This window comes from Aulonocara stuartgranti (genome assembly GCF_965226115.1).
Source record: "Aulonocara stuartgranti genome assembly, chromosome: 14".
NCBI classification, from domain to species: Eukaryota; Metazoa; Chordata; class Actinopteri; order Cichliformes; family Cichlidae; genus Aulonocara; species Aulonocara stuartgranti.
This window is the reverse complement of record NC_138950.1, coordinates 16,817,290-16,840,141: the sequence shown is the minus strand read 5'-3', so window position 1 is coordinate 16,840,141 and position 22,852 is coordinate 16,817,290. Positions and strand designations below refer to the sequence as shown.

The following is a 22,852-nucleotide window of genomic DNA, read 5'->3' as shown; positions in this document are numbered from 1 at the left end:
GAAGTGAGAGAGAAGAGATGATGATTGAAGACAAAAGTTAAAAAAAGAAAAAGAAAAAAAGGCACTGCGAGAGGAAGCAAGTTAGCAGTTAATGAATGTCAAACAGGCTTCATAAAATGCATTATTTGATTACTTTGCTTGGAGCATGTTATGGATATCGCTGTGTCAATAATAATTTCCAAAAATAATCCACTCACCTCTCCTTGGAAGCTCTTAAGCAAAGGTGCAACCTGTTTCCGTAAATCCTAAAAAAAAAATAAAGAGGAGATTAGTGAGTATCAAAAACAGAAGAATCAACTGAATATTTTAATCCTTAAATAGCACTAAATAACACAGGGACAAGTGGCAGAGATGCACAAGTTGTATAATGACTATGTAGCAATCGAATAAGCTGCTCAAGCAGTGACCGTTCCTGCTGCTGTCAACCTCAATGAAAAACAAAAGAAAAAAAACAAACAAAAAAAAAAAAAACACTGCGGTGCGTGAGTGATGAACATGATGTTAGGGAGGATGCCAGGTTTGTACCCGGAGGTGTTCCGGCGGACAGCGTTTCTCACAAGAACAGGTGCAGCACCACCTGGGCCACCCAGGGGCAGCGCTAGCGCACGTGAGAGTGAATGAGCCGAGGAGAAGGCCTACCGTTAATGCAAATCATGTCCGCGCACCAAATTTTATTTTATTTTTTTACTATAACGGAAACGCTCCTTATCCTCCCAAGTCCCATTGCATGACTTTCCAGTACAAGTCAGCAGTTTCAGATTAGATACCCGGTCGAGCACGTATCAGGGGAACATGCAAATCACCGTGCTGTTAGCTGAGCCCACATCCTGACAAACTGAACTGGAGCGTATGGTAAAAAGCGCGGCAGAATAGGACATTCTGTACAGGAACACTTGATTCTCACAGTTTGTGAATGCACGCGCACTCTCAAAACTGCCTAATGAAGATGTGAAGTAGGGCAACGACAGATGTGTGCTCGGGAGACTCGGCGCCTTTTAGAAACCCTCTGCCTTTAAAAGCCTAGCTGAGGCTGCAGGGGAACGTGCATCCCAAACTGACCTGGGACCAGTGTCTGGGGCCAGGCCTAATCCCAGGTTGGTCCAGACAGGCCGCTTGTCTGGGGCTGAGGACAGGTCGTGACCTTGGTGACCCCGCTTCATTGTTACCTCATCAGGGGTCGTTGCGGCTGTTTGTCTGGGCCAATTCAATATCCCCCCGCTGAGGGGTAATGACCTGCACCCTGCCCCCCCCTCAAAAAAACCCTCCTTCCCTCTTTTTTCTCCCTCTAACACAGAGAAGGAGATGAAGAGCATGGAGGGAAAAAAAAAAAAAAAGACCCACCCACACAAAACACCAGATAAGTGTCAGCTTCATCGTTTGCATTCTGATAATATTCTAATTTTACATTTCAGTTTCCTTTTAGTTTTTCGATGACCTGCACTACAGCATATTTGGATTCATGAAAATACAAAATATAAACAAAAGTTCACTTGTTTGGAACATCTATGCCCCCGTTTTGCTGCAAGGCAATGAAAATGCAACATTTAAGGCACTTTTCACTTCAGTATCTCACACTTTGTGTTATCATCAACTCAGCGCTGATTCACAGAACCTCTTATGAAAATACAGTAACCAAAAAAAGTAGTCCAGCAATAATTGCCGCCTTTGTTGAAATTATAATCTTCAGCTTTTTTTGAAGGAGTCTGCGCGATGAGTCAACTCGAGGCAACCATAAATTTTTTTTTAAGAAAACCAAATCATATGAAGTCGCTCTAACAATCTCATTAACTTTGAGTTTTTAGGTTTTAGTAGCTGTAAGCTTTCATAAATGCTGCAGCAACCTCAATGATTACTTACAATTATTATACTTTTGCATTTTTCTTCTTTCGTTTTTGTGTTTTTGTTTTCGATTTGGTTTATTTTCAGACAGTTTCCAGATGCGGATTGATTGTTTGGGGGAGAGAAAAACGTTTCGTTCTTTTCAGTGTTACTTTTAGTCTTTAATTACTTTAGTCTGGAGTGCTTTAGTCACATTTTTCAGAGGTTCAGAATAGAAATACGAACATAAACAAGATTTTCTAAAGGATGTTCATTCACACATGTAGACATCTCAAGTCTCGATAAACACATGGCAGGTAATAAAAGCAAATCAGACCAAAGTGACAAAACCTAAAACTGAAGATTTCAGTATTTTTTTTACTCTATTTTAGTTCGATTTAAGTTTAGCTTTTGTTTGTATTGAGCTTAACTAAAATGCTTCATTTACACCTACTTTTAGCTTTTAGTTAATTATAATAACCTAGTGTAGACTCAAACAAACACACGCAAATACCACACGGCACCAAGCGACTCCTTCTGCTGAACACCGGAGTTTTAAACCCCTCTGGTCCACTCTGCGGTGCTCCACCCCCTGCCCCCTCCACTTCCAAAGATTTATGACCATATAACAACAATGCACACAGACACCATGGTCAATGTGTGTGTGTGTGTGTGTGTGTGTGTGTGTGTGTGTGTGTGTGTGTGTGTGTGTGTGTGTGTGTGTGTGTGTGTAGTGAGGGGAGTGGAGGGGCCCAGGCAGCAAGAGATGGATGGCTGGTGTGTAAGCTGCCGGCAGACAGCAGACAGGCCAGCCCGAGGAATCCTCCAGGGAGTATGGAACTCCCATTCGCTGTCTGTCTGGCCTGCAGCTAAACACTAACATGTGTGTGTGTGTGTGTGCACGCACACACACACACACACACACACACACACACACACACACACACACACACACACACACACACACACAGTTGTTTTACTACCACTGCCTCTGGCTAGCAATCTTTGGGACATTTTACAACCATTCCCACCCTTGCCTTTATAACAGTGTAGTAGGGAAGTCTTGACTAACTAAAAGGAAATTAAGAAGTGGATGAATAATTTAGGTGACTTAGGAAGCGCAGCAAGATGTAGTCTCTAAAAAAAAAAAAAAAATTCAACAGCGTGTCAGTCCTAATGAATTATAAAAACTTTGTTTTCACGCTGCATTTCTTTGCACTACTTTCAAAATGCTACAAAAGCCTGCGTGAGTGTGTGTGTGTGTGTGTGTGTGTGTGTGTGCGTGCGTGCATGTGTGCGTTATTATGCAGACCATGAGTGCAGTTCACACCGAGTACAGCTCAGCAGACTAGACACAGTCAACGTGGGCCGGTCTCCTGGTTGTTGAATAATGGATCAGAGACGGACTCCCGCTCAGCCTAATGCAGTCTGATCTGATGTGACTGTGATCTCCGTTGACTGGTGCGGACCACAGAGAGCTGACAGCCCGCTTTATAAGCTGGTCAACCACACACATACACATGCAGCCACGCAAGCGATGGAAAAAAAAAAAAAAAAAAAAAACGCGGCTCCTCAAATGCACACAAGACGATCGGGGCATTTTTAATCAAGCGCGGGCCATCACACGTTATGAACCAGCCTGTTTGGTAGGCAGCCTTGATGCTTCTGTATTTCCAAACGCCCGGAGTTTTAGTGCTGATTCCTATTGAGGCTGTTACAGCCCTGTAATGAATCCTGTCGCTCGTCTGGCCTGGCTCAGATTCCTCCTCCACATACCAGGGAGATGCCAGGGGCCACACAGACGCCAGAGGAGCCTTCCTAAATCACAGCCTTGTTACACTGATGAATGTGTGTGTCCTGTTCTGTGATCTAGGCTATCTGCCTCTGTGTGTTTGTGCCTCTGCCTTCTCTGCATGTTCTCTTTGTGCATGGCTCCCGCTGCCTCTGCATGTGTGTTTCTCTCCCTTTGTGTCTGTCTTGCCTCCCTGTGTGTGTTGTTAGCTGTGCGGTTATACTTGGAAATGAGATTAGAGATGAATGTGTAGGGTGAAGTGAAATTAGCATCCTTTGTATGCAGGTACAGTTTCCTCCCGTGTATACTCCTCTACAGCGGGTGGGCTACATGCTGAAGTCAATAGTCACAATCCCCATCCTGTGGTAACTATAATAGGCCTACTGTCAACTCCGCGGAGAGTTGACAATTTTCTATCCACTGTCTACTCCGTTCATACATAATTCATGCTGCCATCAATAATTCACCATGGTGACATTACCAATAATAACACAACAATACTTTGTTTTTGCTGTGAGGTTTGAAATATGTTGCCTTGGTTACAGAGATGAAACAAATATTCCCTGGAGGAGTGATGGGAACACAGGAACAGGACAGAATTCCCTCCTGATCTCTCTCTCTCTCTCTCTCTCTCTCTCTCTCTCTCCTGCTCTGCTCTGTCACTCTCTCCTTGCCTCCCTCTCTCGCGCGCACACACACTCACCGACCACACTTTCTGCTCGCATAAAAAACTAGGTCAGATAATACAAACTCCTGAGGGGTTTTCTGTTTTGTCTCTTTAGGATTTCAGGGAAACTAATGGAGAGACTATTTTTGGGAGCCAAGCCCGCATCTCTGTTCCGTCTACTCCTCTCAGTAAATAATCACGGCTACATTTATGAAGAGGAGAGCAGACACCGAGAAACGCCGAGGCCAAGCGTGATTGTCAAAAGAATTGCGGGGCGCACTGTACGCGTGGCTGTGTGTTGGTGCTCGCCTGTGAATATCCGATTTTCTCACCTCTGGAGTGTTCTTCTTGAACTCGCGGCTCAGGTCGATGAGTTTCTTCCTGGACTGTTCGCTCTCGTCCTGTCTGTTGGCAAGCTGCGTGGCGGTGACGTCTAGTTCTTTCTGCAAGACAAACAGACAGGTTGTTGTTTTTGTTAGTTGCATTCAACATTTTATTACACTTATCACTACTGTAATGGTCATTATAATCGTAATCATTGTTATCAATTACGATTAAAAGATGGGAGCTGTTTTATGACTAGACTGCAAACTGTTGGACCTATTTGCTTTGCTGATATTATTCAGAATGCTGCAGTAGGCCGAAAACACGGCCACAGAGTAGAGGTTTCTAAAAACTAAACCTTTGATGTGCTTCAGCTTGTGGCCTTCATTGGGGTCTACACAAAACATATTACAGCCAGTTTTAAAAATTTGAGGCATAAAGTAAAGAACAAACAAACAAACACACACATATGATTGGTTGCTTTGTATTTTAAATTATTATTTTTGACCTATAATATGTCTGTGACCACTCTGGCACAGGCCTATCAAATCATAAAGTTCCACTGGTTTTGCTGGAGCATTAACCTGTTCAGAAAGCAGAACCACAACACCAACGGCCCACCAAGGAAAAACCTGACGGCCTTTCACCCTGGCAGTCAATCAGTTACCGCTCTAACCACTACTAGTAAATGCCCAGGCATTTCAAACCAATTATTGACTACCAGGTGACTCCTCACCACATAACAACAAAAACACAATTATCAACAGCAGCAGTTGTCAAGGCTGAACGGAGGTCCCACCTTCGTCCACATCCATTTTGCACTGTTATTAATAGCTATTTATGGGACTTGTTCCAGCTGATGGGCCGTGTGCTGACATTAACAAGCCGTTCAGGCCTTGTAAAGATTGTATCTCCGCTCTCCGCTGAGTGTGTGAGAGTGCTGCTGGATTATGTTTCGGCTGGATTCTTGCTCTCCGTCATGCTCGCTCCCTCATTTTTCCATACTCTCTACAGATCATCTACTCACTCATTCAACCAGCAGTTCCTTCTCTTCAGTTTAAATCTCTCTTCTGCCTTTGCCCCGCCTCCCCTTCTCTCTCCCCCCCCATTCACCTCCTGTGAGGCCGCCCACCCTTGAGAGTGATTAAACGCTGCTGAAGGGCCGTTATGCTAACTAACGCACTAATCATTTAATACACACATTACCACAGGGGCCCTTGTGGCTCAGTCTGCTGACAAGGTCCCAAAACACACTCACGCACACATGCCCACCTCCCCACTTTGCCTATACACCCCACCCCCAAAAACACACAAGAAATTTCAACCCTCTGAAGAAACAGTGTGATCAAGAACTAATTAGGAGATTTTTTTCCCCCTCCATCAGCATTACGTTTAATTCCCTGACCAGCCGTGATCTCGTTTTAACCACAAACCATGAAAAAGTATAACAAATGGATTCTGTCGACTGTCCCCTGCAATGGATTTTATGCAGGAGAAACAGGATGTTTGGGGAGAGAGAAAAAAAAAAAAAAAAAACTGCTCACTTGCTTACATGCCATCTTGTTCTCACTGCCCATGGAGCAGTTGATGTAGCAGCCTGTCTGCCCATGGCCATGGAGCAGCTGCACTATCTGTTAGTGAACTCGAGCGTGCGCAGAGGCTTGTGCATCGCTTGATGAAAGGAGGAACCTGATAAATTTTAATCATGTTAAATTAATTGTCAAAAACTGAATGTTCTAGTTCATGAACAGTGGTGTAATTATTGCATTGGTAAAGATTAGCTACAGGAACAAGAATACAGGGCCCAGTATGTTCAAGATACAAGGATCAAATTGATATGACGACGATATGATGCATGAAGCCTTGTTTTTCTGATCAGCGTGGACTATAATCACTCGCTGAAATTTTATTTTAAAGCCTGATGTGAATTCAGCTGGAATTGGCAGCAACGAGGGTAAATTTCAGTGTATCCCCGAAGTGTGGTTGCTGTTAATCATCCCAGCTGTGTGATTAGGCACATGGAATACATTTGGAAAACAGAAATACTCCCTCTGCAATGATGTGATGCGAATTCTGCAAATGTGAAATAGTATGGATGGCCGATAGAGCGTAGGTAACGTCTGAATAAGCCCATTACAACTGCTTTCATTTCTCCACTCTTATTTCAACTGTGGGTTTACAGAGATCATAACTTTCACACTGCATGGCTCCTTTGTTATACACTGCTGTTCATTTGTAGCCTTTCACAGTCACTGTAAACGCAGGGCTTATAGTATTGCTTACTCAGATGAAGAAAAATCCTGCAACAACATTGTCTTTTTATTGACAGGAGCTCTCAGGATGCATTCCGATATGCACATTAGTCCACGAATTTTATGCAAAACGGTGTTGAAGGAATTCAACAAAGCAGGTAAATCAATTCATTTAAGCTGATCAATAAGATCCGTTTTTGTGCTCATAAAAGTGAAATATCCACAATCCTCCACTAGGGCTCTGCTTTAAGAGGTCATGTGCCAATCTCCAATGCCCTTGATTCTGTCCAATCCCTTTCCAATACCCTGCATATATCCCAATGTGTTACCAAATCCTCGCTCCAAAAAAAGAAAAATTCTCACTGCTAAGCTAAATAAACACATCACACATGAAAGAGGATTGATTCATGGCCAAGTGGGCAAGTAATTATGGGCATGGTCTTAGTTTGGGGGGAGAGAGGGGGGGGGGGGGGGGGGGGGACGACATAAAAAAAAGGACCCTCACACTCAGTCAGGTTTTGACTATGCAGCAAACCCCTCTGCCCACATCAGCAGACACAGGCAGACTTTACACTCATCTTGCTGATAGAGCGTAACATCGGAAAGTGCACAATCCCCGCTGCCTGCTCGTTACACACACACACACACACACACACACACACACACACACACACACACACACACGACCATTAGAAAACCATTAACATTTCTATATTAAGCTCAATTTTACTGCACATGAAGTTGTCATGTTTAAGCACGTTAGTGAAACACTGAACAAACAGTTCTGTGTTTTCTCGGCTGGATGCTGTTTTTGTATGAAGTGGAAAATTAAAAAAAATTATACTGAACACTGGTGAGGTCTTTGATTCCCTCATCCTCCTTAAAATATATATAAAAAAATGCTTCCAATGCCCACTTCTTTCTTTCATTTTTGTTTCTAAATCAAATTCAAACTTGTTAAGTTTCTCGCATTGGATGGTGTGGACTACAGGAGTCAAACTGTCATGCCACATTTCCATAGGGCAAATATATTCATAGCTGTAAAATGCTGCCGCTCTCTTCGCCATATCTCCAGGTTTCCTGGGAAGTTAGCTTGTTGACCAAGGGTTAAAAGAGGCGGACACTTTTTCCACAATATGAATGTTAATGTATAAACTCTAACCATCCGAGCTGCCTGAATTATTTGCAGTTAGGACTGTCAGTGCTTAACCAGTCCAGCTACGTGATACTTGCTAGCATGTACTCTGGAGTTTATGTTACCGTCCTGACTAAAGATAGCAGATAGCTAGATTAATAGATGGCTAAATAGAACCACGAAGACCCTTCATTTTCATAATGAAAAGCATGGTGACATGTGTCACTATCTATCCGAGTCACCACAGCGATCACAAACAGCAACAGCGTGTGCAGACTGGCAGAAAGGAGTGGGCAGTGCCTTGGCAAGTTTCAGAGCTGAACAAAGAAGTCAGAAAGGACAAACATGGCAGAAAAAAAAATCCTAAATAAAAGAAATCTAAAAAGTCTTATCCTTGCAGTTACTTATGCTGCATATTTTTAACTAAATTTCCTGTTTTCTATTTATTATCACAGGGTTTTAAAAAATGCTTCGCTACATGTTATTTTAATGACTTTGATAAAGTTTATTAGGCTCAAAACTTTGGAGGTTGATTACTGTTTAAAAAAAAAAATGTTTTTTCAAATTTAAAAAAAGGCTTCTCTACAGGGGTTTAAGCCATCTGGCATTCAACTGGGATTTTCCTTCTATCTTGTTTGACATCAGTAACAGACATAAGACGCACACACAAACCTTACAAATTAGTCTGACAAGGAGACAAAACCCTAAAAGTGAAGATAGAAAACCGGGTAAATGAACACAATCCACATTTTGCATTACAAGACTCAAGAAGAAAATGCATTTCCTTTAGATAATGTAAATACTTCAGTGAACAGCCTGCAGACAACCATCAAGCATGAAAAACTGCTGGGTTTGGGGCCTTCAGGCTCAGCCTCTGAGGTCAACACTCTCTGGCTCTCCTTGGCTCGACTTTGAAAGATTTTACTTTTCATTTAAGAGGGAAAAAAACTACTTAATATATTCTATAACTGCTCATTACAACACCAGCGCTATTTTTGAATCTGCACTGTCTAGTTTTTAGTCGAGGAAGGAACGTGGTCTGTGCAGGGGAGCATTAAGTGGGCTGTAATGTCTGTGTGATTGCTGTAACAGCCCTGCTTGGCTTGGCTGGACTGGCCCACAGCAGCAGTCCCTGTCCTGGTTCATTTGGTCGTCTGGTCAGCTGTAAAGACGATTGGAACAGATTGCCAACACTCCCTAGAGAGACTTCAACACCGACTTGGCCAAGAAGCCTCTTGCACACTGCTCCACACGCGTGTGCTCTCACATGAATGCACAGACAGGCCGCTGCAGTAACTTGGGGAGCCCAGTCTTTCCACATTCTTTTGAACTCCCGTTTCAAAAGAGGAAGTCTGCTAACATGTTCGCCCGGCGGAATTTGGCACGGGTAGCCACGTTCGCAGCGAGGAGGAAGAGGCTGCGCTCGACATGAAATGAGCGTCTCTCCATCCTACCGCTGCGGTAATATTAGTAATCGCTGATAAGAGTCACGGGTAAACAAATCCCATTACCAATGGCCATCAGACCCAAGGTGTATGTATGTGTGTTCATCACTCCTAATGAAATTCCTTACACTCGTCTGCAGGCAGAGAGAGGCCTTCTATCTGACTAATTCACTCTAATTACTCTAATGAGCCACAGGTGATGATACAGTGAGACTGATTAATTAAATGGGAGGCCCCAATCAGGCATGTCTTATTATGCCAATCATATTGACTACAGCCTAAATGAGATAACAGGAGACAGACGCACTTTAATTGAGGTATCAAAACTTTGTGGAATTTCTTTTGCCCTCACGCTCCGACGATGACGAGACAGATAGGCTGGTGGAATGACAACAAAGTTATTGTTATGTACACAGTGTGAAGTCGATCTGCAGCTGCCGTCTGTGCTGCCAGGAGCGTACGGTGACCAGGAGTGCACGCCGAGGAGAGAACAGCGCACAAGGATTTGCTTCAGCTCCTTCTCTGTAGAATAATTGGGACTGTAACTGCTAGAAACACTTTGTTTACACCCCGTCTGCAGTCACACATGCCAAGTAGACTGCCACTACTCCTTTAGTCCAAACACCATGTAGGTTAACTGCGCCACATTCGGTGCATGTTTTACACATTAATCTAACGGAGTACCACCCTTGAATTCGAGCCAGGCGTAGAAAGGGACAGACAAAAATACATCCGCTTCTTCTCAGTAATATTAACACCATATTAGTCAGACTACAGAGGAGGGTACTGTTAAAAAACAAAAACATATTAGCTTTCTTGTGTTCATTACAACGTGAGAAGCCTTTTCCTGCCTCTGTGCTTGGCAACATGACACAGATGTTTAAGAGATGAAGTTTTCTGTCTTGCCAGTGCAGTCGCTAATCTTTCCTTTTATCTCCGACATGTCTGAGGCTGTTATGTGGTTATGATAGTAAACAGTAAAGGCGTCTGGAAAGATGTCTTATCTGAAATCTACGAGGCCTACCTTTCAAACTCCCAGCACAGCTTTCCACCCCCTATGCGGCTGACTGTTTTGTATGCCAAACCCACTGTGTGTGGGGGTGGAGTCGCGGGGTGGCAGCTCAGTCAGGAGCGACAGCCACGCTCGCTACAACGACACGGTACATGATCACAGATCACAGGCACGCCCCCTCAAAACACAGCACAACAGCAGCACAGATAAGAGACTTACAATCCTGGCTGCCTGTCTGCCTTTCTACCTTTGACATAGCGGGGTGCACAACTTTAAATGTGCCAGCAGATACTGTGTTCACAAAACCACACAGAGTTTGAAGACGCAAGTTGTATCTACCTGAATCTCTGTTTTTTTTTGTTGATTTTTTTTTTTTTTTTTGGGGGGGGGGGGGGGGGGTGCTTTTCCTCTCACCCATTGGAGTGAAAGCCACAAAGTTTTCCTCGCTACAAGAGTTTTACTGACAACTGAGGAGCACTTTTTTTTTTTTTTTTGGTGTGTGCTTTTGTGAAATGGTGTGCACGTCTCTTGTGTTTACGTGCAGAGCGGCTGGGGGCGGGGGTCAGCCTAACACTCTCCATAGTCTAACAAGACGCTTGTGGTCCCTGAGCGTTTTGCTCCTTTTTTTGAACACAGATCCATATCTACCAACAGCACAGGAGCTGTCAAGACTCACCTCAGCGATGCTGACGCAAGCCTGGATCAAAAACAGCCTTTTTACACCGCAGCTTCGTTTGTATTGATCCATGTTTCTCTGCTGAGAGACTGGTTGTTGTTTTATCTCCCCAACATCCAAGCCTTAACTCTCCTGAAGCTTACTGAGAGCTAGTCATTATTTTGCCTGACCTATCATCTGACAAGGGGATTCAGAAGCCCGGCCTGAGCCTAAATACAAATATAATGAGACTAAGATGGTTTCTGGCATGGAAGAAGTGCAGCTCACTTGGTCTCATTTTGCAGAGTTTGAATTTAGCTGGAGGCCTGTGTCACAAAGGGTGAGTGGTGTGGAGTGTGCAATGGGAGGAGAGGGGTATGGCGATATGCTAGGGTGTAATGCATTGGTGAAAGGGCAAGATTTTTCATCCCTGCGTTTACAGGGTGGAACGGCTAGGATATTGAGATCTGAGATAGGATCAGAGGGTAGTGAGCTGTTTCAGCTACGATAAAGGCCACGCATTACAAACACAGCGCTGATAGAGAGAGAGCGAGAGAACCAGAGAGACATAGAAAGAGAGAGAGGGTGAGAGTATCGCACCTCTCATCCCTGAATTAATGCCTCCACTCTGCCAGGAAGCCATTCTGTGCCAGTGAGAGGAGATTGGGGAGGGGATGAGTGCACAGATACGGACTAAAAAATGGAAACTGCGATCATGGAAAGGGGCGATAGGGATTAATCAAGTCTGGAAGAAGAGTGTGGCTCTTCAGGCCCGGTAGCACACACACACGAGCCCGGGGCCCGACAATTTTAGAGTGCCGCCATTACTTTAAATGACTTCAAATGCAGGTACGAGCAACAATTGGCGGATAATCGCGTTTTTTCCTGGCTCGGACCTGGCCATTTGGGAGGGGTGAGTACACACCCAAGCACGGCCGGTGGCACAGGTTGCGCCTAAATTGTTTCATAAAGTTAAGGCAAACAGCCTGTGCTACTTGAATTAAAAACAAGTCTGTTCATTTCCCTGATATTTTTGGCAATTTGATAAATAAAAATGTATTTTAAGCTTGGAAAGATTAAACCCCCACTTAAAATATTTTTATCACAGTCCCAGTGAATTTCTTTTGGTGGAAGGCCCAAACCTCTTCAGTGGAAGCCAGAATGTTTTATATGCAAGGTTAAAAAAAAAACAAACCCTGATAATGACCAAAAAGAAAGAAAAAAAAAAAAAAGAAAATCACAGGTGCAAGATAGCAGTGTAACGGTGCAAACGTCCACACCTTTTTAGCTTTCAAAGTCTGTGAGCTCTGACAATGGAGCAGTGTTCAAAGTTCCTCTAATTCAGTTAAGATTTGATCTGTTCTCAATTCGTTAGCCTATTTGATTTGTTGTAATTCACTTTGACTTCCATATAAGGACGAGGAGCAGCTTCGCACTGTTGGCACAGTTACAAGACAGTGAAGAAAAAAAAAGAGAAAAGAGAGAAAGAAAAAAAAAAGGTGTGCATCACTCTCATGTGCCTCTGGTACATTAAATCCCTGCTCTGCGTGATGCCCTTTTTCCACATTTTAATTTAGCCTCGTCTATCTGTTGTATCCAGTAATTTTCTAGACGCCTGATGACACATCAGCGTGAGCTGTGCCACAGCCTATAAACGCAGCATGTTGATTTCTTCGCATAAATTAAAAGCATACATCAAAATGCCTCATTAGTTTAGACATATCTGTATGTCGAGACTCTTTAATGTGTCCAGTCTGTGCTGTCACTACTTTCTAGTGTGGCCTTGCGTCCTGACTGAGTTTGACACCCATGGTCTATACAATCAACATCAACAGAACATGTCCCAGGGCTTAGTCTTACTCAGCCTTTATGAGTAAGAGTTTGCTCTGTTCTGCTTGCATGACTTTTGAGAGGAAAAGGCAGAGGAACACAGTGCGAAAGAGAGAATGAGCATAGCTAATCCTTACAGTAATGACAGAATAATTAGCTTGCGTTAGGCTAAGTAATGGGTTGTAATTATATCATTTATTCTGTGTTGAGAGAATGTGATATAAAGCCTGCACAATGAAGGAAGAGGAATTGAGCTCAGTGGGAAGTAGGATGGAGCATGTGTAAGAGCGCAGGCTCTTTCTATTGATTGATCCAAACATCAAACGAACCACTAGAGTAATGGGGGGAGTGAAGGACAGCTAAAAGCTATTTGGAGCCTTCACTGCATAAAAGACTTGACCTGTTCCACACAGCCTACATATCAAAACCATCAAACAGCAATCAATAGACCAAAGCGGTCAACTCAACAAACCGTCACCCTACTAAAACATCAAACCCCCGGCCCAAGCGTCAGATGATAGGCTACACTCAGCTTATCCATTACCATCAGATAAAGAGGAGATAAAACACAGAGCCTAATCCTTTCATGTGTCGTGACAGCCACAGCAGCCTCCGAGGCATTCCTTCAGTCTGGCTCTCAAATAGTTTTATGGCGGAAGGCAGCCATTCAGTCAGCCAGCCAGGGCTGTTCTGGTCTGTTTGTCTTATTTCACAGTTTACACGCTGTTTTATAGGTAGTTATTATGGTCGCCATGGTGATGCCATACGTTTTTATGGTCTTTTGGTCTGAGGGCAGAGAGTGTAATAAACGAAAAAACACACACACACGCGAAAACAAAGACTCACAAAACACACTCCTGCTGTGGAAAGGTCTCCCGTCCCTCCCTTCCTCCCTCCCTCACTCTTTATCAGTCGCACCAAATGCCTATCTCTCCTACTTTCTGCTTCATGTGAAACATGGATAGGCTAGCGTAGATTTGTCCTCACTCATTCCACATCTGGAGCTGATCAGAGGGCCTCCTGGAAGTTGAGGCCTCTGGGCCTATTAATAACCATACCACTGAACTCAGGGTCAGACAGCAGTCAGCGGATGAGCCTGTGTCTACTAAACACAGTCCCTTCCCCCTTCCTCAAGAGGCAACTCTCACTTTTATTTTTTCCCACCCCCGTTTTTAAAAGCTCAGCAATGTACAGCCAATTTTATGCTTTTTAACTGGGGCACACAGACTCCTCCAACTCGAGCAGGAGCTCACAAATTATACGCAAAGAGCTAAACAACACCTAACGTTTCAAACCTCTCACCTCGGTAATTTAGCTTTAAAACTAAAACAGATACGCGGCAGGAAAACCGCCTGCATAAACTGTGACACCGTTTTCTCTCCTCTTCTCTTTTTCACCCCCATTTTCACACAAGTTCAAGTTCAAGGAGGCTAGACAGATGGTGAAGTCATCATCTGTTAGCTCTAAAGGTTAGGCCAGTCAGACAGCCCAGGTCATACTGGGGTCTTCAGGGTCAGAGTTCATCCAAACCCTGACTCCAGTCAGACAGCTGCTCGGGTCAAAGGTCAGAAAGAGGTTAACGTACCGTCTGAGGACGCTCAATGAATTTAGCAGATACAGGACGTTCTTCGTATACAATTTCCCAAAGCCATGGACCGGCCTTTAACTAGGGTTAAAGTAGCAAGGACCCACTGCATCCACTGATGTCCACTATAAATAAAGTTTTCACTTCATTAACATGACTCAAATTAGAAAGATTTCTTTTGTGGTTCACCTCAACAGCACACAAATTCTCCTGACTTGAACAAAAGTTTTGCCAACCTAAGAAAGAACTAAAAGTAAACCAGTGAACACTGTACCAAATGCAGAAAACTATTTGTTAAGCACAACCCACCCCCATGTAACACACACACACACACATATATACACACGCACCTGTGAATACAGGGTAGTTGAATCATCATAATCGGTGGTAGTTTTCTGCTGAGCCCAGCCAGCAGTCTGTGTTATTTTTAGAGGGCTGACACAGAAGCAGGCCGTCCATTTACTCCGTGAGCTGGCAGCAGGACTATTGCAGCTCTGGTTGCTTTTAAACTACCAAAATGGGAATGAGCTCAACACAAACACGGCAAAGGTGTGGACACTTACTGAAATTAAGTTAGCTCATATTCAGAGCCATTACTTAAACATTAGGAGCCTTATAACATAAAACTGTGCATGGAAAAAACAAGAGAGCCTAAATCCACACACAGCTACTGAGGGACAGGCAATCAATAAAACTCTTTACCTAATCTAACATCTATAACCGGCTCCTTATTAAAACATGCCATTTCTAGCCCTCATATTCTGGGAGAATAAAGGCTAGAAAGTGTACAGAAAAGAAAAACAATAAATTTCTACACCTATTCTTAGATTGATGCAATGAGTCCAGCAACAAAACCCCTGATGGACTGAATAAGAAAGTGAAAAAGGAGACTGTAACGGAAAGTAAATTGGAGTGAGAGCCGAGTCTAAAGGGTGAAGGCTTTTCCCACCTGACTCCACTGATGTATTGAGCCTTAGGGCCGGCTATGGATCTAGCAACTGAAGCCATGATTGACATTGAAAATTACACAGAGTGAGCTATTAGCAGATAGCTGCCCATATCATAATTCAATCCCTTCACCATCAAAGTGCACCAATATCATAATTCAATACTGAGAACCATTAGCCCGCAGCATACCAATATCATAATTCAATCTAGAGGCCATCAGCCCTTGCCAATATCATAATTCAATACTTGGACCATTAGGACACACCAATAGGCCTATTAGAATTCAATACCTATGGTCAATGATCTAACAGGACACTGATACTGGTGTCATGGGTTGACATGGGATAAGGTCTGCATAAGGCTCCTCAGAACCTATTTAGCCGAGACGCCTTGATAACAGTGAGATAAACAGCACTAAAATTAGGTAGGACAAGTGGTTCACCAATAGCTTGGATACAGCAGTCAAGCGAAGGCCACAGAGTAACAGGGTTTTGGCCTTAATCCAAAAGAAAGAAGAAAAAGAAAATCACCAGGGCCGTGACAGGTTTTTAGGTTTTTAAGTGGGGATTTATTTACTCAAGATGAAAGTAGGTTTTTATTTATTAAAACACCAAAAAAAATAAGAGGAAAATGCAGTCTGTTCTAGATTAAGGCAACATAGACTCTTTGCATTAAATATATGTACACCAGCCGTGCTTCTGTGTGGAGTCACCCCCCCCCCAAAAGGCCCACTTTGAGGCAGGAAAAACCCTGGAGTCTCTGCTGCAGAAACTGATTTTGACACACTCGTGTAGAACTACATTAGTTAAACCGTTAAAAAACATGGCCCCCAGTGTGTGACCATCTGCAGTTGGGCTAAATTATCACATTGTGGTACCTTGTGGAAATGAGACTCCATTTCGTTTTCTGGTCTGCTGCCTCTGTTTATGTTTCCATGTTAACATCTTGTTTAAACTCTTCCAAATGCCTCAAATCTCACCCAGACGCTTCTTGCCGGGTCATCAGAAATCTGCTACTTAACAGCCAATCAAACAGCTTCTAAAAGCTCAGATTTCCTCAGCTGCTTTAAGTCAGTTTTTTCACAAAAGCATTATTCACGGGGGGTGGGTTCTCACCACACATTTCTGAGGTTACCACGCTTAATTGTAATCTTCATTTATTGCATGTGGAGTGGAAAATGACTCTGGAGATTGTAAAGTAAGGCAAAGACTAAAAAACACAATTAATTACTTGAATGATAGAAGATCAGGGAATGGAGGAGATTTAAATAATTTTACAGTAGCGCCCCTAAATGTTGTTTGACAGGTACACATTAAAAATATGAGGTTCAATCTGTAGGTCACATACATGTAAAAACATGGGAGGCATGTAAAACATATGTAAGTACATATAAAAAAGGGGTATGAGTGGACTGCTTTGTTATAAAAGTGGCTCTAAGCCTCCAGTCGGCGTTCACCTCTCTCTCTGCATTTTGACTTTCGCAGCAAACTCAAGACAAGACGCATTTCCCTCTCGGGAATGCAGGATTTCTGTTTACTGAAAACCTTAGGCTTAATATTACAAGATGAACACCAGACTGCAGGAATACATCAGCCTCTGAGGCGCCGTTTCAAGTGCGCGCTTGATTTTTAAATAAAGTGGGCATCATCCTGGAACAAGTGGAAAGAGCCAGTATATTCCACAGCGAGCCTAAAGAGAAGTGTCCGCTCACAGTAGCCCCTTGCTCTCTCTGCTGGAATACAGAGCAGCGTGATAATGGATGCTTCTGTCATGAGATACGGTGAAACTCTATGATGCTGTAGGTGAGAGAGACTCCAAGTGGGTCTGTAAATAATGCCTGCCACTTGAAAATAGGTCTCTGCAAACTGCCCCCTTATGCTCTTGCTGCTGGTTGTTGGGTGTAAGTTTTTGTATTATGCAGTGGAAAAAAAAGAAAAAGCAGGAAGGCGGACGATTTTTACATGGGCCCACATTTTGATCCTGGATAAAGTTTCTCTAAATATTATCACAGCTTCCAAACTTTACAGTGATACTGTTAAGGGTGCAAGCTACTGATCTGAGCTGGTAAACATATTGCCTACAAAGAGTTATAACAGAGATTTTATTTATTGCTGATGTTTGAAAACACTTTTTAAATATATTGACACCCTTATTTTTGTGATTTATTCGCATGGTTTAAGTAGTTTAGTGTTTGAGCTGAATACACACTGATAAAAACGGAGATTGGTAAAAATGCATTCCCTAATGTTCAGAAATTATACCTCACACACTCATAAACTAACACTATAAAAACCAGGGAGTATATTAAGCCCCAAAGGCATAACTGTTGTAAGAAAAACAAGAAAAAATGTGAGGAAATGTGAACATCTTCATGTCGTATCCACGCCCTGCGTTCAAATCATAGCAGATTTTCCGTTTTACCTCACGTTTTCAACATAATAAATGTTGTCTTGGGTTAAACAAAACTGAACTTTAATGTAATTAAACCGTAGTACCACAATGGAATTACTATAAAGGAGACAATTATTTCATTTGGTTTTTGGTTTTCTGATCGAAAGAGGGGAAAAAATGACAAAGATGAACACAAAAACATGAGGTTATATTTTTATATAGCAGAGACTTTTTCAAAAAGGTAAAAAATCTGTTTGGTGCGCACTTTTGCATAAAGCCTGAATTGAGAGCTGCTGACTCCATCTGTTTGGCTGCCCCTATTTTTAGACTCCTGTTAAGTGCTTTGTATCTTTTGTTCAAACATCAGATGACACTGGTCCAAATTTCATTTACCCTGCCAAAGTTAAAATAACAAACAAACAAAAAGAAAAAAAAGTCAGATTATGCCTCTCATGCAGGAATACATTTAATATTTATAATAAATCGGATGAAGTGAATCTAAACTAGACACTCGTCTCTTCGATTCAGAGGGAGGGTGAAGAAAACCGAGCCCGAGAGTGACGTACGCGTAATCGCTGAGGAGTTGGGGAGTATGGGCCTCTGCTGAGAATTAACCAGTGATAAGGTCCATGAGAAGTTTGAGTTTTATTTCCTCCCCCCTGACTTTTCTGAGAGCTGCACCTTGTTGTCTCCACACGTTTACACTATAACCTCTCAGAAAGTAAGATGACAAAGCTTCCCACCAGAGTAGACGGAGGACAGCCCAAAGACCTGACATGCACTCGTCCTTCTGTCTGACTCATGCTTAGTCGCTCACCACCCACCGACACACAGTGAAACCTCAGTCCCAATGCCAGGTTTTGTCACTGGGCAGAGAAGCGGTTGGCTACAGTAAAAGCATGACGTGATGCCCCCCTTCCTCTATGCTCCCCCAGCCTGTGCAGCAACAGAGGGGTAAAAATATCCCACCAGTGAGTTCAGACAACCAGCTCATAAATTAACACTAAAACTCCTGCAGACAACAGCGAGCCAGTCGCTGAGAGATTTAAACCACTCAGGTTGCCACTGACCATGGCTCTGGGATCAACTTACAAAACCCTTTTCCAAAATTTACCCATTAGGAGGTGGTGAATAAGAACTGGGGTCTATATCAGCTTTCATCCAAGTCACTATTTAGCTGTCCACTAACATAGCGAACTATTTTTCAAAATGGCTCTGGGGGTGCGTTGTTCCAGGAAATGTTATGAGGTGAGATGTAGGCTATTAGGCCTAAATTGGGAATTATGTATAACAGAATGGTCTGTTCCTAATTTTCCTCGCTTTCACAGAAAATACGCAAACCATAGGTATAAAGGCCCAGCTATTCACTCATATCTTATTAAGGCTCGCCTGTAATGAAGCGCAATCTCTCACCACTCTCAAGCAGAAACGCAATGTTCCAGCAAACTGCTTGACTGGGTCAAAAAAAAGGAAGAAAAAAAAAAAAAGGAAAAGGAAAAAACAACAGGAGAGAAGAGTGATGATCCCCTCTAAAGAAACTCAACTCTGTAATGGACGGACAGGGATTACAGACGTTAAAGCCTTCTCCATCTGTAATTCACTGTCACCCTGCCATCATCTCTGAATCACTGATCCACTTTGCAAGTGTGCAAGACCTTGCTAAAAGCATCACTGTTGCACCCATTTGTGTTCGTAGTGGTGGTGGTGGTGCTGGTGGGGGGGGGGGGGGGGGGGGGGGAAGAGAGAGAGAGAGAGAGAGAGAAAAAGGCATGCAGAGAAGACAAGTTAACAGCTCGCTGTGCTGTTTCAAAGCACTCTCTGTCCTGTAACAACCACCTAGCTAGTTTCTCACACAGGGAATGGGACACACTGATCAAATAGGATTTTAATGAACATCAGCAGTCGGAGCCTGAGGAATACACGCTATGATGGCTTAAAGCTACTGACATCTAGCTTGAGTTGGATTTTCATCATCAAAAGAAACAAGAAAAGAAAACATTCCTTTGCTGGTGCTTCTCGCACAGACGAATCAGGCTGCGAGTCTAAGTACGGCGCGAACTGCCCGTCGATTACAAGGAGAGGGAAGCAAATTCGAAAGCAAGTGGCTGACAGAGCCGTGTGTAGACCACGATCATATCATGCTAACCCCCACATTATCCTCCCAAAAAGAAGAAATAAAATGGATAAGAAAAAGGTCCTTATCTGAAGGCTTTCCTCTAGGAGCCTCTCAGTGGGAGGGAGAGTAAATAAGATGTCATCAATAATAGACAGTGAATGTTCTGCTCTCTCTCTCTCTCTCTCTCTCTCACACACACACACACACCAGCTCCGACTGATTCCTATCCTGCAGACAGGCCTGCCAACCGCCAGCCTTTTTGCACACGCTCAGATTCACTGTCCTGACTAATCGCTTGTGATAGGGGCCTTTGCCATAATTACCCAGGGCCTTATCACAAACTTATGCGATGCATTTTTCATGTCCTGGCTGCTGGCAGTGCCTTCACTGTCCGTGCTGGCAGTCAATCTACGAAAAAAAGACTGATCTCAGACAAATTCACACACACACACACACACACACGCGTACACACACCAGTTCAGAGTGGGCAGAATAGGTGAAAGCAGGGTGAAGGGCCAGAGGAGAAAGAGAGAGAGAGGAGAGAGGGAAAAAAATATAAAAGGAAGGGAGGGGGAGGGAGGAGAAGGAGCGAAAGATTGGAAGGGAGCAGGAAGGGGGTGGGAGATAGATAGTGAGGAAAGACAAGAGAAAGCAGTCTCAATTTTTTTTTTTTTTTTACATAATGCATGAACAAGGGGGCATGAGTAGGAGGACTGAACAGGATCAAATAAATAGGAGAAGTGAAGCCTTGATGATGTGGCGTAAGTGCAACACAAAGCCCCGCTGGGAAGACTTGTTCACTGTCCTTTTGTCTACCCAGTCATAGGGGCATCATGACCTAAATAAAAGTTTAAACCCCAAAGCCCATGCGGTTTGCAAAATAAATGTATGAACAATTGGGCCAAGCCTACATAATGCAATCTTTATGTTAATGACGACAGCAACTGGGGCTACTAATATTCATAAAACTGTAATTTAAAATGCAGCAATGCATGTAAAATGCCACGGGAAAACACAACAGTGCCATTGTCTACACGTCTTGTGATAGGTCAAACACGCTCTAATATACACAGGCTATATTCACGCAATGAATAAGGCCCAATATTTTCCTCGTACCCCCCCCCCTTCTTTCTTTCCCTTCCTGTGCCACGGATCTATCTCCTCCGTGCACGCCGAGATTAGCGAACGTGCGCGCGCGAGCGAGCTCGAGCGTGCGAGGCTGGGACATTTCTGGGAGTTGATCATAATCACAAGGTCATGATCTATCACATTTCCAACGTTCGTGTTTTTAATTGCGTCGCGTCAACAAACACTGTCCCGTCCTGTCCACTTCCCACAGACGTGGCAACGTCTGTGAAAACCTCACTGTGTGTGCAGGGGAAACCGAGAAAAAAAAAGACGGCCGAGTTCATCAAGCATAATCTCTGACACGACTTTAATATAAACTGTTTCACAGCCGTTAGCCGATAAGGTTGCTAATGTTCCCGTCCGCTTTCAACTAAACTTACAGATGTGACAGTTAAAAGCAGAGGGAGGAAAACACAACTAAAAACACTGTTGTGTGTCTGTGCTGCCCGTCTCAACGGTTGGTGTCACCACAGCGCCACCGTATAATAAGTCGCACTTATTTTTTCCCCCTCCGAAATTATCCAACCTTACAACGGCTAAAGCGTCGGGCTAACTACGGCTACTGGCTCCGGTAAAAGTTGAAGAACACGCAATAAAGATAGCCAGCCGTGAGCTTTCCGCTAAAGCGCCGCCGTTTGGCTTTTATTTCGGCGCATCCCCGCGGCGTCGCCCCGGCTTGCCCAGTTGCAGTGTCCGATCGATGTTGAATTGAACAAAGAGGATCAATTTCTGATCAGCAAGAGAGCCACTTTCATCAATGTGAGGAAGAGGTCTTGAATTCTCTTCCGAAACACCTCCGAGGCGGTCGCGGAAAAAGACCAGAAACCCGGCCGCCGAAAGAGGCGAGGGGGCCGAAACGAAAAGAAGCGGAGGCGATTTAAACAGAGGCTGAACTGACCTGTAGTTGTTGTAAGTCAAAGCGCTTCCAATATTGAAACATCGATCCTGCATTGGCCGCCATCTTGAGACATATTGAGACAGGAATGAGATGCTGATAGAGAGCGCGGGGGTTGGAGTTCAGTGGAGAGGACCGGGCGGCCGGAACACCCGGAACGGATCACATCCGCTACCCGCCCCTGCAGCAGCTGGCTCACGGAGCGGAGTCACCTTCCAGGAGTGTCACCTTAATAACGCCATTATAATTGCTTAAATAGCATTTTATCAACATTCAGATATTACAGGTAAACAAGCGAATCGGCATTAAATTACTCCCAATTTTATCGCGCTGAAATAGGCGAAGTTGTTCAGCGCCAGATGAGCCCGTGGTTCGTGCTGTAGCTTGTTTTTAATCAGTGTGCGTGTGTGTGTGTGTGTGAGTGTTACGGAGAGCAAAGATCATACAAAAATATTGCCAGGAGGCTACTTGGAAGCCATATCTAAGATAAATAAATAAATATATATATCCCACCGGGGGAAGCAGCCAGGACCAGTGTTGTTCCTACTGACTTTACTGTGCTGGAAGATCATTTCAAACCACAGTTAAATCATTTTTATTTTCTTTTTTTACACCTACAGTCAGTGTGCCAGCAAATTCAGCCAGCATTAGAAAAAAAATCAACGTCCTTTCAGTAGTAGTTTATGCATTTTTTTTTACATCAAAAAAATAAAACTTTCATTATTCAAGTAGCACACAACTTGTGTTTCGCAGTACTAGAAAAGTTAACATGTGGCAAAGTCAGCTGCAAAAATATGGCTCACCGTGAATTTAAGCATAATTTAATTCATTAGGGCTACTAAACATAGAATAGAGTGGG

The 22,852-nt window shown here is 43.5% G+C and overlaps 1 protein-coding gene across 3 annotated transcripts in view; it reads right to left on the bottom strand.

Moving 5' to 3' along the window:
* The window catches only part of LOC309688027 (protein CASP-like), a 62,148-nt gene extending 39,988 nt beyond the window's left edge, over positions 1-22,160 (bottom strand). The window contains exons 1-3 of one of the 3 annotated variants that reach the window (XM_082503444.1): positions 21,997-22,160; positions 4,610-4,720; positions 198-245 (exon numbers count right to left, since the gene is read on the bottom strand). In XM_082503444.1, coding sequence (XP_082359570.1) covers positions 198-245; positions 4,610-4,720; positions 21,997-22,059 — 222 coding nt within the window. In that variant the 5' untranslated portion in view covers positions 22,060-22,160. The remainder of the gene's footprint in view (positions 1-197; positions 246-4,609; positions 4,721-21,996) is intronic. The other 2 variants (XM_082503445.1, XM_082503446.1) reach the window with 2 other exon arrangements.
* Positions 22,161-22,852: the final 692 nt, after the last annotated feature.